At 44.0% G+C, this 18,199-nt stretch overlaps 1 protein-coding gene across 1 annotated transcript; it reads right to left on the bottom strand.

Annotated features, from left to right (window-relative positions):
* Window positions 1-1,138: 1,138 nt before the first annotated feature.
* Window positions 1,139-8,286, bottom strand: ATP5MC2 (ATP synthase membrane subunit c locus 2). Its single transcript, XM_016201374.2, has 5 exons — window positions 8,251-8,286; window positions 5,630-5,687; window positions 4,103-4,177; window positions 3,356-3,549; window positions 1,139-1,401 (listed from the first exon to the last, which is right to left on the bottom strand). Exons 2-5 carry the CDS (start codon window positions 5,666-5,668, stop codon window positions 1,287-1,289), a joined length of 423 nt encoding a protein of 140 aa, XP_016056860.1. The 5' UTR covers window positions 5,669-5,687; window positions 8,251-8,286; the 3' UTR covers window positions 1,139-1,286.
* Between the last annotated feature and the right edge of the window lie 9,913 nt (window positions 8,287-18,199).

Genomic DNA, 18,199 nt, shown 5'->3' with positions numbered 1-18,199 from the left:
ATTTGTTTGCTTATTTTGCTTTCTGCTTGGGAAAGTAACAGTCACCAGCAACACTAGGTTTGGGGAGAGTCCCACAAGACCAACAATATGGCAGTCTTACACTCTGGGCTATAAGACATGAACCTTGTTCACTAGCTATGCTAGGGAATGTTTCTGAGGGAGTCCTTTGACCCCTCAAAGCCTGTTTCACTTATGAAGTGAGGTGGCTGGTTTAGACAATTAAATATAAAAAATGTGACTAAGATATTGCCAAGATGCATCATGCTAGATACTTTTAGAAATACAAAGATGAATATGACCTAGCTCCTGCCTCAAGAAACTGACAATCTAATATGGAAGATAAGGCATATACAAACCTGTAATTTATTGTAGACCATATAAGCATTATAAAGGATGTGTGTTCTATAGTCCTTTATAGGAGTTAATGCTCATTTGACTGATGGCAAATGGAAACCAGGTAAGAGTTTATGGGGAAAGAGGTAGCATTTAAGCTATGCCTTTCAGGATAACAGGGAGAGTCTGAAAAAGAGAAAAGTGAGCAAAGATTCAGAGAAAGAGGGCAGGGATGGCCAGACAAAGGGCAAGGCCTGAAGATCTGAGGGCAGGGACACAGGGAAAATATTTGGAAAATGACAAATAGTCCACTTTTGGTAGAGTGTTATGGGAATAATAAAACATAAAGCTGAGAAAGTTGAGGTCAGACTGTTTTTGAATTGGTAAACGGCAAAACCAGTCCTATGCTTAAGGAGGATTAACCTGGCAGTGGTGGGTAGAAGTAAATGCTAAAGGGAAGAGACTACAGACAGAAGGCTAGTTCAGAGGTTGCTACAACAGACCAGGTGGGTAGCAATGAGGGCCTGAGCCAGGATAGCTACAGTGGAAACAGCCCATTAGTCATAATTTTAAGCCAGCACTGTAAGTTGCCACTGACCTAATCATTTAAGGTAACAGACCATGGCAGGTGAAAATTATTAAAAAGGAGACGTAATTTGAATAAAGCTTTCCTGACACAGAATGAACAAGTGAGGCCAGACCCATGTTGACTTTAGAATCATCACCACCCTTCAGGCCTTATACTCTCACCAAAGGCACTCAGCCAACTGTGGAAAAGAAATATACACAGGAGACTCAAGAAACATCTTATTAATACAGTATTTATTTGTCTTCCCTCTGTCAAACCCTGAGCCAACCACTTTCCCCAGGCTGCCTGGGGAGGTATAGGAAAAGGAACATACAGGGCAGACAAGACACGGGAGAAAGAACTACAGGAGGTGGAGACAGCTCCTTCACATGGCGAAGAGGATGAGAAAGGCCACCATCAGGCAAAAGAGCCCCATGGCCTCTGAGAGGGCAAAGCCCAGAATGGCGTAGGAGAAGAGCTGTTGCTTCAGAGAAGGGTTCCTGGGAGAAGGGGAAGAAAAAAGACTGAATTTCTAGTCCACACAAAGAACAAACATCAAAGGTGGGCTCAGAGAGAATTCATCCCCTCAAGCTCATCTTAAGTAACAAGTCTCTCAGGGTGACACTATCATGCCCAAATTCTTGCTCCAACACATCAGGACTCTACAGAGACTAAATGAAGGGTGTGGACAATCCAAAATTGTATAACATGGCCCAGGCACAAAACGTTATCACCTCTAATGGGTGACCCATACCACTGTCATAACTTAATACCTCTGGGCCTAGATGCTTACCTATCCAGAGCCCAGTCAGGATGGAAAAGGTATCTGGAGTAGGAGGGCCTATCACAGTGTTTTCAAACTTTAAGCAGCAGAACCCCCCAATACGAAACATATAAAGGCCAAAATGCAATGGTAAAATAAGTGGGGGATTGTAAAAGTTTGGTCTCCCCTTCATTCTTTTTAAAAAAAATTTTTTTTAAACTATGTTTTTATTGATTTCAGAGAGAGGAGGGGAGAGGGAGAGAGAAACATCAATGATGAGAGGGTCATTGATCGGCTGCCTCCTGCACACACCCCGCTGGGGATCAAGCCCACAACCCAGGTATGTGCCCTGACTGGGAATAGAACCATGACCTCCTGGTTCATAGGTCAAAGCTCAACCACTGAGCCAAGCCTGCCGGGCTCCCCTTCATCCTTCTAAGACCAACTTGAGGGTGTACCTTCAGAACCCTAGGGCTTTAAGACCACAAGTAGAAAAACACTGTTCTAGAGGACAAGGGAGTCAGAGGGAAATACTACCTTCTCTCATTTCAAAATAGTCAAAAGATTTTAGACTTTAAAAAGCTACAAGTGGTCTATAAGGTTTAGCTGATATGAATTAAAATGGGATAAAAAAAATCCCAACTCTGGCCCTAGCCAATCTGGCTCAGTGGTTAGAGCGTTGGCCTAAAGACTAAGGGGTCCCGGGTTCGATTCTGACCAAGTGGCACGTACCACAGTTGCAGGCTTGGGCACGTGCAGGAGGCAACCAATCTATATGTCTCTCTTGCATTGATGTTTCTCTCTCCCTTCCACTCTCTCTAAAAAGCAATAGAAAAAATATCCTTGGGTGAGGATAAAAAAACCCTCCCAACTCTGAAAGTCAATATATAATTTCTATTTGCCTTACTCTGTCACCTCTGGAAGCCTCCATAGATAAGGCAGAGCAACACCAGCTTTTAACAGAATTTTGGACACAGAAGCAGTTAGGATTCTTGTTTCACACAAATCCTAAAAAATAAACTTATTTTTCCAAAGACATTAAGAGAACTTGAGGGTCTCTAGAGAATTTAGTTTTAACAGTGAGTTGCCCAGAGTTGGTGGAGACCAAGTAGCACCAGATGTCAGGGAGCAGTGGGGCTGACTGTGGAGGCAGTTTTTCCAGGAGTGACAGAGGAGGATTCCCAGGGATAGGGAAAAACAGCAGTGAAACCACCCTACTGACTCTAGAGGGGCCCTAGACCAGAGGTAGCAAACTTTTTCTGTAAAGGGCCAGATAGTAAATATTTTAGGCTTTGCAGGTCACATATGGTCTCTGTTGTCTTTTTCATGACCCTTTAAAAAAATTAAAACCCATTCTCAGCTCAGCTATAAAAATCGGGTTATGGCCCGTCCACTCACCTTAGTTTGCCTACTCCTGCTATAAACCAAAGCTGTTTAATAATGTATATTTGCACTGTCTAGTACAGTAGCCACTAGTCACACGTGGCTACTGAGTACTTGAAATACAGCCAAGTGTGCCTGAGAAACCAAAAACTTAAACTTGGTGTACTTTTAATTAATTAAATTTAAATTCAAATAGCCATATGTGGCTAGTGGCTACTGTATAGGATAGTGTAGCTCTAGATCCCCAAATATTTCTGTCCAAACCCTTGGAAAGTGTTATCAGAGAGCCAATGGAGGGCCCATCTTACCTGGCATAACCAATGATGAGGCTCCCAAACACAGTCCCAATTCCAGCCCCAGAGCCTGCCACCCCTACCGTGGCAGCCCCAGCCCCAATGAACTTGGCTGCTGTGTCGATGTCCCTTGAAATGGTGCTGGTATGGAAGCTGCGGCCAGAAATAAGCAACGTTAGGGGACGTGGGGCTGCCAAGCTGCTGAGGCTCTGTAAAGAGGAGGCATATAGGAGGTAAAATTTTTAGGAAACCGTTCTTAGCTTTGTAAACTTCTGTAACATTTAAATGCTCTATGCTGTCAAATCCCATGTTTTTTCCCCCAAACAGAAAATCTTTTTACTTTCTGGAAAACTTCCTAAAATGCTGCCAAGAAGAACTTTTTAATGTAAGAGGTAAACTTCAAATACCTTTAAAATTCAAGTATGCTCTCTTAAGACCAAAACCCTAGCATGTGCTTGGTGCCCCGAAGAGATCATCTTTCTGGGACTAAATGTTCCCAACTGGTCAGTAAATTAGGCCAAGTAATGGCAGTCATCAACAGCACACATGGGCATGTGCTACCAGTGCCAGAGCTGGAACACTAGAGCATGTATGTTATCAGCTGTTTCAACTGTTCTGCGTCTCCCCTAAAGCCAATGGCCTTGATCCTTTACTAATTTTCCTGTGATGACTGCCCCTAGCACTCCCCCTACTGGTTCTTCTAGGTAAACCCTTCCCACCCCTCACTCCCAAACCACAAGGCCAATTCCACCTATAAGGTACCTCATCTGTCAGTGTATCTGGTCGTTTCAGCACTACTGTAGACAGTGACCGGCTCAGCTGAGAGGTGCTCCTGACCTAGCAGGAATGACACAAGAGCAAGAAAGTCAAAGGAAGCTGTGGAGAGGAGTTTCAGACCATCCTAAGTTGTTATTCAATGACCCTTTTATTCTCCCAAACTTAAGTCAGAATCTTGGATCATGCTTTTACTTTTAGCAAATTCTAGATTCAAGAACCTCACCATTTGGCCTGGCTAGGCATGGCTCAGTGGTTGAGCATCGACCTAGGATCCAGGAGAGCACGGTTCAATTCCCGGTGAGGGCACATGCCCGGTTTGCGGGCTCGATCCCCAGTCAGGGGTGTGCAGTGGGCAGCCGATCAATGACTCCCTCATCATTGATGTATTGATGTTTCTATATCTCTCCCTTCCTCTCTCTGAAATCAATAAAGATTAAAAAAAAAAAAAAAAGAACCTCACCATTTCTCTCTTGCTTCCTAGGCTTCTCCTTTACTTTAAGGGAAGGAAGTCTACTTTTTGGGGGGCTACCCTCACTGTACCCTTTCACAGGCCTTGGGAATGGGAAAAAAATATAAGCCTCAGAAGCATTTGCTTCACTCAATAAGAGATTTATGTTGGTATTGGCTAGCCCATAAGAAGGAAGCCAATGACTGGAGTATCTTTCCCTAAACACATCCTTCAGAACACAGGCACAAAGTTCTACGCTCTAAGTTCTCGACCTCCTGGTAGCCTTTTCTGAAAAACCTCAAGCCAGTATCTCCAAGGCAGACAACATGGTGGTTAACAGCCAGGGCTTTAATCAGACAGATCTAGATTCATCTTAGCTCTTTAATCAGCTGTGTGACCTTACAAAAAGTCACTTAACTCTTCCTAGGCCTGTTTTCTCATCTTCAAATGGGAATAATCTATCTCAGGGTTGACTTCAGAGTAAATAACATTGTATATACAAACTGGTAAACTCAGTGCCAGGCCTATTAAGTGTTCAATAAATGGTACCCACCAATAGCATCACTCTTTTTTCACTACAGATGGATGAACCAATTGCTTCCACCATTTAATAATTTGTAATTTCTTCTATGCTGGTGCTTCTGAGTCAAAGATTTTTCCAATGTGTATTTATATGTGTTAGCTTCCCGCCTAAATTTAAGCTCCCAGAGGGGACTCTTAGCTATGGCTCTCCGACACTCAGGACAAAATACTGTACACAGTGAATATTCAATCCAAGTTAGGCAATCTATTTCATGTTTACCTTTTCTGGCTGGGTTCCAGTTTACAGAAAGTTTTAGGGTAGAAATAACCTGATCTTAGTCTAGATCCTCATTTATCCTCTTCTAAGATTGTTGGATAAGAATTAACTGGCCTCCAAAGGATATGGGGCAGGTAAATATTTACTCTCTCCTGTCAGGCTAGCATAGCAGAGGATCTTCCCCCAGCCCAGCTGTGAAGAAGAAGGTGTTGCAAGAGACAAGATGCCCTCCTTAAAAACTCTCCTAGAAAAGGCAGGTACTCACCAAGGAGGGGGTGGCGACAATCTTGGTGCAGGCGTACATTTTCAGGGGATGAGGGGAGCTGGAATTATAGAAGCAGCATTGTGAAGACTGTCCTTGCTCACCAAAGGACATTTTTATTAGCAGAAAGGGGCTCTGGAAAATTTAAATGGCCCAGAGAGCAGAGTGACTAACCTCAAGTCTTAGAAGAGATGGAATTAGAATCCTGAAGTCAAGATTTCCTTATAATCAAGCGACTTTCCCCAGTCTGAGCAAGTAGCCACCTGGTCCCAGTTTTAAGACCCATTATTCATTTCCATAGCCTCATGAGTTGGGGCTTTCAGAGGAATTTGCTCAGTGTCCTTTGCCTAAGTTTCCCTCAGTTTCTACTTAAAATGAACCCTTTTCAAGACCTCACCGGGCCTAAAGTTGCGCTTTAAAGACTCTTGAGAGTTATTTGTAGAAGATAAAGACACTGGAAGGGCCTCCAACAATCTTTTTACTTAATTACCTTTAAGCATCTGATTCCCCATTTCCCACATCAATTAACGGGGTGAGGAAGATCAATGAGGAACTTTGCCATTACACTAATTAGCAATGACTGTTAAAGTACTCATTTTCACCATCACACTAAGGGATACTCAATTTTGTATTCCCAAGATCTAAAACAATGCTGACACCTGTAGGTGCCTAAGTTGGCAGAACTGACCTTATCTGAGAGGTGTGGGTTAAATATCTAACGGCAGGGTTTTTCCAAGTAAAGTGAGAGGCCCACCTGAACTAGTTATCTGGGGTGAGGATGGTGTATTAAGAATGTATGTTCTTGGCCCCACCCAGTTTTGCTCAATGGTTAGAGCGTCGGCCAGCAGACTGAAGGGTACTGGGTTGTATTCCAGCCAAGGACACATACCTCAATTGCAGGCCTGATCCCCAGCCCCGGTCGAGGTGCATGCAGGAGGCAACCAACCCGTATGTTTTTCTCACATCGATGTTTCTCTCCCCCCCCCCCCCCCCCCCCGCCCCACTGTCTCTGAAAAGCAATGGAAAAAAATATCCTCCGATGAGGACTTAAAAAAAAGTATATTCCTGGGTCCCACCTTAGACCCCCTGGTCAAGATCTCTGGGATTAAGGCACAAGAACCCTGTATTTCAAACAAGCTTCCCAAATGATTCTTAGCTACACTAAAAACATTATCTAAAAACCAGCCTTGAAATTATGGTAGTGGTAAAGCCAGGACTTGAACCCTTCTCACTCATTAGTGAATGTTTTCTAATACGCTAAAGGTTAAAATACTCACTGATTACTTAGGCCTATTAAGTGACACTTCCTTAAATGAGCAGGACTCCTGTTTTCCTAGGTTACACTTCTGAATCAATTCAGAATCTTAAGTTATTTTTAAATCAATGGATGTCTTCAACTCTTATCCTGTCCAGCCAGAACTCTGATTTCTGCCCATATTTAACTCTAACCTAACTTGGTGCTGAACTATTCAGGTTTTCTTGGGTCAAAATCCAAAATGTCTTTCAAGCTTTAAAAAACGGAGGACTGGTGTTTCCTAAGGAATTAAACCTCAACATCATCATTTGTAAAATGATCTTAGGAAGATTAAATAACTTATGTAAAGAGCTTAATGTGGTGCTGGCAGTAGTAAGACCACAACCAAGTATGGCAATTAAGGCAGCCTGCAAAAAGTGCAGACTGCTCCACTGGTCAGTCACCCAACCTTGGCAAGTCTGCAGCTGTTAGCCTACAACACCCCAGGCAATGGCACCATCCAGAATCAGAGGTTTCTTCCTCCATGTGGATCAGTAACTAAGTTATTGCACTGCTAACTTAACCATTCCCTTCTTTAAATGTTCTTTTTTCTCTTGAGGGCGGAGTCTAGGGGCTCTCAGTAAACCCTTGAGGAAAGCTGGCAGGTGCAGATTACCCCATGCAGGTCCCATCCTACCCTTCTGGGCCTGCTGCCTCTAACAGAGAACCTCGCTATTAGTCTACCACCCGTGTTTTCCCCCCAACTTCACCGGAGTGAAAGGAAGAGAACGGTACTGGGAGACAACCGAAGATTCCAAAGAAACCGGCTTCCTTTCTGCAACAGCTCTCCCAGATCACAGCCAGAAGGGAGTGCTTTGTTCACTTCTACCACGTTCACGGTTTACTTTTTTAATAGAGGGGTGCTGTCTAGAGGGGTTGGAGGCTTTAAATGATCCCCTATTTCCATTGCTGAGATCCTGAAGTCAGGAGGTTTCAGGATAAGGAAGACACGGAGTCAGGATAAGAGGAGAAGGCAGAGGTTGGAGGGGAATCTGGGGATTGTGATAACTCTGAAAGCGCAAGAGAGTAAGAAACGAGCGTTTGTAAGGGTTGAGTCAGAACAGGTGAAATGAGCACTCTGACACTTGACTTTCGCCAGCTCCCAGGCGCCCTCCCCCAACGAGTCATCCAAAATGGCGCCAGGCCCGCGCGGTTGGAGGTCAACGGCAAGGGAAAGGAGCGGACCTTAAGTTGCGGAGACACCAGGGGCAAGGAAGGGCATGAGGACCGGAGCGGGAGCATGCAAGGTAAGGGCCTCAGTGCATCCGCGCGAGGGAGGGTATCCCGCGCGCGTGCGCGGCGCTAACGGGCGCGAGGGCCCAAGCCTTACCTGCTACCAGGGCAGACAGAAGACAGAGAGGGGCGGGGGTGGGAGTGGGGGGGGGGGGAATAGCGAAAGGAAGGCTAGGCGCAAGCGCGGCCCAGACCAACGAGTCGCTCCGCCAAGGATAGAGTGGTTGCAATGTTGAGGCGGCCCGGGCTCCACAGCGCCGCCTGCCACCTCTGTGGCGGCATCCGGCCAGCCGCTCCACCTGGCGTTGGAGAGGAGAAACTGCAGGCGGAGCCGACTGCAAAAATGAAGACGACTCCGCAGTGTAAGCCGACCCATGAAGTGGTCTACAGTATGGTCTGCACAGCATTTGGGATCTCGGACTCGCGTCCCCTTCCCGAGCTCGCGCAGTCACATTGAAAAAAGAAATCACCCAGAAACTCAATGTTAAATAGCATACAATCGGGGTGGGGTTTAGTGCCCAAAATGTAGCGGGAGGAGAATGAGGACATGGGATTCTTGCGTTCTGTTGCCCCTGGAACCCTGGCCTTATGGGTGGCAAACCTGTTCAATGGGGAAATAATCGGCAAAATACCCCAGCTGCCACTGGTGGCTTTGCCTTTATTTCCCTCTCTCTTTCTTAATTCCAGTGATCAGCCATGAGGAAGCGAGCATCAGCGAACCAGAAGATAGGGGCTAAAGATGACTGGGACTCAAGCACCCTGACCCTAAGTCTTGAGACAGTCAAGGGCTAAGGGGCACCAGCGACCTGCAGTGCGGTTGCGAAGTCACCCCAGGCATGCCCCTGCCTCTGCCCAGGCTTCACCTGCTCTAGCTGAGATAAGCAGACCCCCCAATGAGGTGCTCCCAAGGAAACCCCTCGTCTTTTCCCTGTCCTGTCCTTTCCCCACGAGGAAGTGCGGGACTTCCCGCCCCCAGTGCCTCTTCTAGGCCTGTCTCCCAGACAGGGCCTGAGCAGCCCCTTTGGAAGAGGAGGGTGCCAGGGCCTACCCAGTCCCCTCAGGTCCAAACCCCTGCCGTCCAGGCACAGTGCTTGCGCGCAGCGTGAGAAAGACGAGGAAAGCTCACCAAACCCCCATAAAAAAATAAAAAATAAAAAGAAAGCCGCGGCTGTAAATAAAGCCAAATCCGCCGGCCTCTGAGGGGCCGTTTGTCCTCCCCTCCTTGGCCTCGTCCTTCCCGCCGCCCCCTCCCGGTTCCCGGGCCCCGCGGCGCCCCGGCCCCGAGCTCCTCCATTTAATCGGATTTGGGAGAAGGGGAGGATAAATCACGGCAGCAGCTTTACGGTCCCGGAGGAGAGGCGAGCCGCAGCCAGGCACACCCCGGCCGGCGATAAAAACCGCCGCTGAAAGCCCACGGAGCAATTTCCCGGGACCCCGAGCGACGCCATTACAGGAATGTAATTTTGCCCGGATGAGGCCCCGAGTTTAATTATCCTCGCGGAGGAATTTCAATGCGGCCAATCCATCTTGCAGGCGGGCGGCAGAGGGATTTATATGGGCCCGTTATTTCACACCGATCCTCCATCTGCATTTTTATGGCCCTGAGCTCCTAAAAGGGAGGGGAAGGAGTGGGGAGAAATCCGAGACGCGGGCGAAAGGAGAAGGGGGGGAACTTCCCACCCTTCCTAAATCCACGATTTCAGCTCGACGGGGATTCTCACTAGTTCCCCGGAAAGTCCCAAATCTCCCTCCAGCGACAGTGGTTGTCTTGGGGAAGGAGGGTTAGTGAGAAATGAAGCCGGGAGCCTTGCGAATCAATCAACAGGTATTTACCAAGTTCCAAGCAGCGCCGGGAACCGTGTCAGACGCTGCGAGGAGCAAGGGAAGGCAGGCTAGCGAGGACGTCCCCTGAGCCCCGGTCACCCCGCTCCGCCCGTGCGGAACTCCTTTCAGCTCTCGCCTCAGTTCCTTCCAGGCAAAAAGTTTACAGTTCTTAGGGCCGCTACCGCCAGACGCTTTTTGCAGCTGTTGCAACAATATAGACCCCTCTCAGGTATCACTAACAATCCCAAAGGTTTGGAGAAAGGGCTCTGAGGAGCTAAAGCTGGCTCCTCTCAGAAGTTGTTACAGCTTTGCCGTGTTTAATTCGCCCTGACTCCCAATCACTGGGCTCCGCATTCAGACAAACCTGGTTTCCCAAATCGCGGTGTGACCTTGGGGAAGCTGTTTAACCCCTCTAGATGGATTGCCTCCTATGTAAATTGGGAATAATAATAGGGCTTACCCCACAGCGAACATTGGGATAATAAACGTGAAGCTTTTAACAGGGTGCTTGGAACTAGGCGTTTAACAAATGCTAGTAATAGTAACGTTATTATTAGCATTGCAATTCAGTTCTGCACCGCTCCTCAGAGACGTTACTACAAGGTCCTTTCAATCATGGATGAAAATGCTCAACTATCGCTTAAATAAACTTTTTCACCTACATGAATCATTCAAAACAAGTTGTTTGACATGGTTGGTGATTGGAGATCTGTGGGGAGGGCTTAGAATCCTGGGGGTTATTATTACTAGGTCTGAAGCCAGAAATTAAATCAGTTAGGGAACATTGAGACTACAAAAAGTGGACAGAGGTACGTGAGAGGGGTGAATTTGAAGACAAAAAGAAGATGATCCAAGAGAACATTAGCAAAAGGCTAGGGATCTTCTTTACTAACGGCCTGGGAAAGGGTCCTGCCTTCACTTCAATGAGGGGAAAAACTATCCAGGAAGGAAAGGGTGTGGAACCAGAACTATCCTTTCCAATCAATTCCTGTCTTTTTCTGCCAGACCATGTAACAAGGTTGGCCTGATTGGCCAGCTTTTCTAATGACTGTTAGTGGCAGATTCTGACTGGTTAGCATCTCCCTGCTCAGTGGTGACGAAGAAATGAGATTGATCTTTTCTTTCTTAGGATTGGTTAACAATCCAAATTGGGGGGGGGGGCAGGGACTCATTTTAATTGATTGGATAGGATAGGAAAGAGGTCCAGCACCTCTCATACAGAAATTCTGTGTTCTTTTCCACAAAGGTCACCAAGAAAGAGTCTTGATTGGTTTATGCATGTTTGCTTTTAGAAAGACAGTAGTTTAGTGAAGAGGAATCAGGAGAGTCATGCAGGCATGCTAAAGCTCAATTCGAAACCCCAAACAGAGGGAGGGATTCACAGAGAGAAACATAGGAGGGATAAAAAGAGAGAGACTAGGACACAGTAAAATGCAAAGAAAAAAAATGCCAGAGAGAAGAGGAAGGGTTTGAATAATTTGTTTTTCATTCCTGACGGTTTAAGATGAGGCTACTTTATGATGCATTTTGCTAGATGCCCGTGTTGCCAGCACATGGCATGGAAAGAATAGCTCACTTGGAGGCAGGAGACTGGGAGTCTAGTCCCAGACTTGCTACTAACTACCCGCGTAACTGCAAGTTTCTTCATCTGTCAAAGCTCCAGTTTCCTCACTTGGAAAAATCAGAGAGAAGCAGGTGATCTCTAAGTTTCCATCCAGAGTTAACCTTCTAGGATTCCCTTTCTCTGCTAAACAAGGTGAAGTGGTACCTTTGCACTGCCGATAAGGACTATTCTTAGGTCTTAAACTCCTCTGTTTGTGATTGTTAATTTCAAGCTCTTGGGGCTGGTAGGCACCGACTGATGGATTTTACACTTTCTCTTGCTAAATCAGTTCCCCAGGGCAGCAGGATTGTGAGCCATTAGTAAACCACCCTACTCTGGGAGAAATAAAACAGTAAATGAAGGAAGGAAAAGGGTCATTAGTATCCAGGCTTCTGAGGGAAGGGTTAGTGGGAGAGTTGGTGGCAAAAAGATGACCAAACAAATTTTTTTGCTGGGGAAGAACCTAAGTTCTTCTGAATTTGTATGATGAATTTGTACAGGTCCTACATATTTATCTAGAAGCCATGATTAAGTATCTATGTGAACAGATTTGGTCCCTGTCATTTGGTGGCTCCGAAGCCAAGGAACACACACAGACAAAACAGAAAATAAAAGTCATTGTGATATATTGTGAAGAACTAAGGACAGCAAACTAGCAATCTGAATCTAGATTTAGGAAACCTACTAATTAGTTACGTGACTTTGAGAAAATCACTTCCCCTCTATAGAATTTAGTTTCACACCTGCAAAATGTAGGAAAACTCTAGAACTCTAGTTCTTTCAGTTTTATTTTAAAATCCTCACCTGAGGCTATTTTTTCCATTGCTTATCAGAGAAAGTAGAAGGGAGAGAGAGGAGAGAGAGAAACATCGATGTGAGAGAGACACAGTGACTGGTTGCAAGTCTGCAACCGAGGTACGTGTCCTTGGCCAGAATCAAAACCAGGGCCCTTCAGTTCTCGGGCCATTGCTCTAACCACTGAGCCAAACTGGCTAGGACTCTCTTTCAGTTTTAAATATAAATAGAATAGATTTGTCCTTCCTGGTTTGCCATTGTCTCCTGTGACTTCAAGTAATCAACCAATATTTATTGAGCATCTACTATGTGCAAGGTATTGTGCTACATATTGTGAGTGGGAATAAAAGGGAAGGCATAATCCCTTCATAAATTTATAATCAGTAAGAAAGACATGTACATATATAATATGTGGTAAAATTTAATAAGTTATGTGGGTAATAGGAGTTTAAGAGGCAGTATGACTTCTAGTTAGAATGATCAAGGGGCACCATGATTAAAGTGGGTATTTTTCTTCTTTTACGAAAGTATGAAATACTTGAATCATATAAAAGTTGCAAGTAATGAATATTATTTATTTAACAGGTAGTGAGATCTTATGTTCCAGGCACTGTACTAGGTGCTAGAAATACAGCCTTGAATAAAAACAGATCAAAAATCCTTGCCTTCCCAGAGCTGACATTTTATATAAATCATAAAGCATAATAATAAAATGGACATCCATTAAACTACCCCTAATTCAAGAAAAGAAAAGAAATTAACCAGTATCACTGAGGGGCCCACATACTGAAAAACCATTTCAAGGTTTTTCTTGATATTTTTGCCATATGTTGTTTATTTGGGGCGGCACTCTTTAAAAAAAAACCACATTCTGAGAGTGGTATAATACTGTTTTTAGACTTCTTTGCTTGTTCTTTTTATTTAACATTATGTTTCTAAAATTCATTCATGTTGATGTAGGTGGCTGTAGTTGATTCATTTTCATTGATATATAATAGTCCACCAATTTGTTGACTAATTCCCCTGTTGGTGAGTAGTTAGGTTTGCTTCTAGCTTTTTTCCATTACAAACAATGCTTCTCAGAACATTTCTGTACGTGTCTCCTGGTGTACGTGGACAATAATTTCTTCAGGATATATATAAAAGGGAGTTGCTGGATTGTAGGATATTAATATCTTCAACTTTTCTAGATGTCAAATTGTTTTCCAATATTTATGCCCATCAAAGGATATAAGAGTTTCAGTTGGTACTCTATCCTTACCAACTTTGGTATTTAATCAATCTGTTGAATATAAAATGGTATTTCATGGTGGTTTGAATTTATATTTGTCTGATTATTAATGAGGTTGAGCATCTTTTCATATATTTATTGGCCAATCATGTTTCCTCTTCTGTGAAATGCCTGTTCATGTATGTCTTTTTGTCTTTTGCCCATTTTCCTATTGGGTTATTTGCCATATATATATATATATATATATATATATATATATATATATATATATATATATATAATCTCCTAATACTGATCTTTTGTTAGTGGCAGCTATTAAAGGATGGATGATTTCAGTTCCAGCTCAGAGTCCTCATTTAGTTGGATTAATTAATTCTTAATCCATTCATTAAATATTTATTGATGTCTAGCCAGATATCATGCTAGACACTGAAAATATAATCCCACATTTAGTTACCCCTTACCACTTCTAAAATCTAGCTGGGTCCAAGCCACTGACATCTCTTGCTGGACTGCTAGAATAACCTTTTAGCTGGCCTCCCCAATTCCAATCTTGTTTTGTCACAGTCTGCTTTCCACACAGTAAATAGCTAAAGTAACCTTTTAAAAATATAGGTCATATAATGCAACTTAAAACCTCCCAATAGTTTTCCAGTGCTCACAGAAAAATTTTGAGGGTTCAGCTGCACTAGACTCCTACTGATCCTCAGACACACCAAACTTATTCCCACTTAGGCCCTTTGCTGTTTCCTCTGCCTGGAACATTCTTCCTCCAAATCATGCTCATTTCTCTCATTTCATTTAGGTCTCATCTCAAATATCACCTCCTTAAAGAGGCCTTTCCTGACCACCCAATCTAAATAGCCATCGCCTTCCCTTCTTTATCTCCTTATCTTCCTTTATTTTTCTTTTTAGCATTTATCATAGTTTTATTTATTTTTATTGCTTTCCCCCCACTAGAAGATAAGCTCCACCAGGGCAGGGACCTGATTCACCACTATATCCTCAGCATTTAGAACAGTACCTGGCACATGCTAGGCTCTCAACAGAAATTTCATGAATGACTAAACAGTGAATAAGAGAGCCCTTGACTTTAAAATGTTTATAGTCTAGCAGGGAATACAGAGAATTAAATGGCAAATCATTTCAGCATGGTACAATAAGAGGGGTACGTATTTAATGCTATGGGAGCACATAAGAAGAACATGAATCCAGTTCTGAAAAGTAGTAGTCAAGGAAGGCTTCCAGGAGGAAGTGACATTTATGAGACAGTTGAAGGACCTGTATAAAGGGAATAGAAGGATGTCCCATAGAGAAGAAGCAGTAAGTACAAAGGCTTTGAAATGAGGGATTACGTGATCTCTTCCACAAAGGGCAAGTAATTCGGTGTTGCCAGAATAAACAGTTGTGGATGTGGCAGGGTGCAGAGGTGAGACTGGTTGGTATTTGGATTTTATCCAGAAAGCAGCAAGGAATTATTTCAACAGAAGAATGAGAAGCTCAGATTTGCATTTTAGAAAGATCAGTCTAGGTCTAGTGCGGAGAATGGCTGTGGAGGCGGGCAGGATTGGGGTACAGAGTGCAATTGGAGGCTGTTGTCATAATCCAGGTGGGAGATGATGGTGGCCTGAGCTCTGAGGTGGGGATGGAGAGAAGTAGGCAGAGCTCAAGAGGTTTAGAAAGAAGTGATCAGGCCTCAGTGATGGATTGTTGGGGATGGAAGAGGAGGGCGAGGTAAAGAGGGTGATCAGTGTTCTGGCCTGGGTTACTGAATGGTGCCATTTGCCGACTGGCTTCCAAACCTAGTCCTTTTGCACCTCCCTGTGAACCACCCTGATGAGCTGGCTCCACAACATAGGCTGACCGTCCTCCAAATTTGGTCCTGTACTCTATGAGCCTGCATGAATCTAACATTTTTTCTGGGCTCTACTCCCTCCATTTTCTTCCTGCTAAATGAAACTGAAACTGTCATAGATCCCTTGGTTGCGTCTTTACTTTTCTACCCCCTCTAAGTCAGAAGGCCCTACCTTATGTATTAGATTGGGAGCTTATACAAGGACAAGGATTTTCCCCAGTATCATTCCACAGAGGTTATGGCTCCGGCCAGCCACTGATGAGTGCTATATGCACCCTGAAGACTCCTAGACATAACAGAAGTATAGCAGCAGACACAGTAAAATGACTACAGGCATGCACTGTAAGTTAGTTACATCCTCTTTAGTCTGGGAATAGCAGGAGAAGTCTTGGCAGCTCTGAAAGGGCAGGAGAGAGGAAATCAACACCTCCTGCAACAAGCTGAAAAGTTTCAGGTGAAAGGTAGATTTGGGAAGCTGTGAGAATGAAAAGGGGTGAATTGCCTAATGGGCAAGTTTGAGGATTTCTAGGCAGAAAGGACAGAGGCCAGGAGGCAATGTTATAGTGAGATGAGCTGACCCACTCCTAATATTTGTGGAACCTAGGGCAAGATAAAATAATATAAGCCTATATACCAAATACCTAAATATGTAAGAGTTATAAACCAAAGCTAACAAACTTAAATAAAACATGTTCTACCCTTCTATTTTGACAAATATATCAATATCAACTGGGAGGTTTATATTTAAAATTCTGGGGTTCCTCTAGCCCCTAGTCTGAACTTCAGGTTTTCTTTCCATTTCTGTCCCACTACCTGAGGGGCCTAACACAAAAGTGCGTGCTCAGTGCAGCCACATATCTAAACTCCATCCACAGTCAGGCCAACAGGGCTAGTGGTGTGCCCTCCAGCAGCTCCTCTGTGTTCTCAGGAGATGAGGTCCAATGAAGAGGCCCTGGGAGTGGGCTTTAGGGCTGTTTGGCAGGGGATTCTGGCAACTAGGAGAAGGGAAGCATGAAGTCTGGGTAGGCACATCTCTTTGGCCTTAAGTTATCCTCACTCTGGAGGAGGAGAAGGCCGTCTAAAATAGGCATCCAGGGTAGAAGAGGTCCCTCATGCCAGGTCTAAGGGCATGGACTCTGAAATCATATAGACTGGGTTTGAATTCCTATTATGATAATTTATCAACTCTTATTTGAACCTGAGCAAACTCTCTGAGCCCGTTTTCTTTTCTTTTTTAAAAAATATATATTTATTGATTTCAGAGAGAGGAAAAGAGAGGAAGGGAGAGAGATAGAAACATCAATGATGAGTCATTGATTGGCTGCCTCCTGTAGGCCCCCCACCTGGGGATGGAGGCCACAACCCGGGCATGTGCCCTGACCGGGAATCGAACCCCAATCACCTGGACCCTAGGTCGACGCTCAACTGCTGAGCCACATCCGGCCGGGCTGAGGCCGTTTTCTAACTTGTGAAATCTACCTCGCAGGGTTATTGTGAGAATTAAATAAGCCAATATGTGCAGAGCACTTGGTATTTAATAGCCACCACTCATTCACATTGTTTTCTTTCCACTCATCACTATGCTTCTCTTAGAGTAACCATAGAGGTTGGGGAAAAAATATAAAGTCTTTTTCAGGCAAGGCTGTCTGGGAGGAGTCTGTCTGGGAAAAAGGAGTTTATAAGGGAGACAGTAATAATCTAGGTAGTAATAATTCTAGCTCAGGCTATGACCATGTGGGAGAAAGAGGAAGAGTAAGTTGTCTTGGATGCAGATAAATGAGAAATGACAATAGCGTAATTGCTTTTACAATCTGTTTGTTTTGCTGACAGTAGCAGCTGGGTACTGTTTTGGTTCATGGTTTTCAGGTTAAGATAGGGGAAGAAGGTGTGAATAATCTAAAATAATAGAAAATACAAACATCATTTCTCGATGGCCAGGAACACTGTCAGAGAAACACATGGTTGCAAACATGGATTCTGTTTTTCAAACACAGACTGATTCAAACACAGAGACAGCGTGTATAGATTCTTACCACATGCTATCACTCTTGCTGATCCTGCAACTGGAATACTCTCTTCCTCCTCTGTCATTTGAAATTCTACTCTTTATTTCAGGTCCACTCCTGCTATGTTAAGCATTTCTGTCCACCCCCACCCCCCCCCACTTCTCTTGAGCTCTTCCAAGTCTTTATTACCTAGAACTTATTCACAACCTTACTATGATTACTGTCTTTATTGTTCTCTAACTCTTTCATGTGTGCATGTCTTCTCTCTCCAAATAGAATTTAAGCTTATTAAGGGAGAGCTATGTTTCTATTTATCTTCTATTTCTCATGGGGTCTGTGTATTTATTCAGTATACATTTATTGAGTTACCATGTGCCTGAATTGTGTTAGGTGCTGGGGATTCAAAGATGCACAATATACCTATATATCTATATCTATATCTATATCTATATCTATATCTATATCTATATCTATATCTATATCTATATCTATATCTATATCTATATCTCCTCTTTACTAGAGAAGCTAATAATGTTATGGACTTGTGGTTTGATAACTGCCTATAAAAGTGTTCCACACTTAATGGGCCCTCAATATATGTTTGATGGATTGATGTCCATACTGCTTTTCAACTAGGCATTCAATGAATGAATGAATGAATGAAGTGACCGAATAATGAGCCCCTGGTACAACTCTGCCAGGTGTACCCCTCCTATATGAACCTAGTTCTTT

The sequence above is a fragment of the Miniopterus natalensis genome, chromosome 2, assembly GCF_054644295.1.
Source record: "Miniopterus natalensis isolate mMinNat1 chromosome 2, mMinNat1.hap1, whole genome shotgun sequence".
Classification (NCBI taxonomy): domain Eukaryota; kingdom Metazoa; phylum Chordata; class Mammalia; order Chiroptera; family Miniopteridae; genus Miniopterus; species Miniopterus natalensis.
The sequence above is the reverse complement of the archived record's forward strand: the minus strand, read 5'-3'. Positions and strand labels throughout refer to the sequence as shown.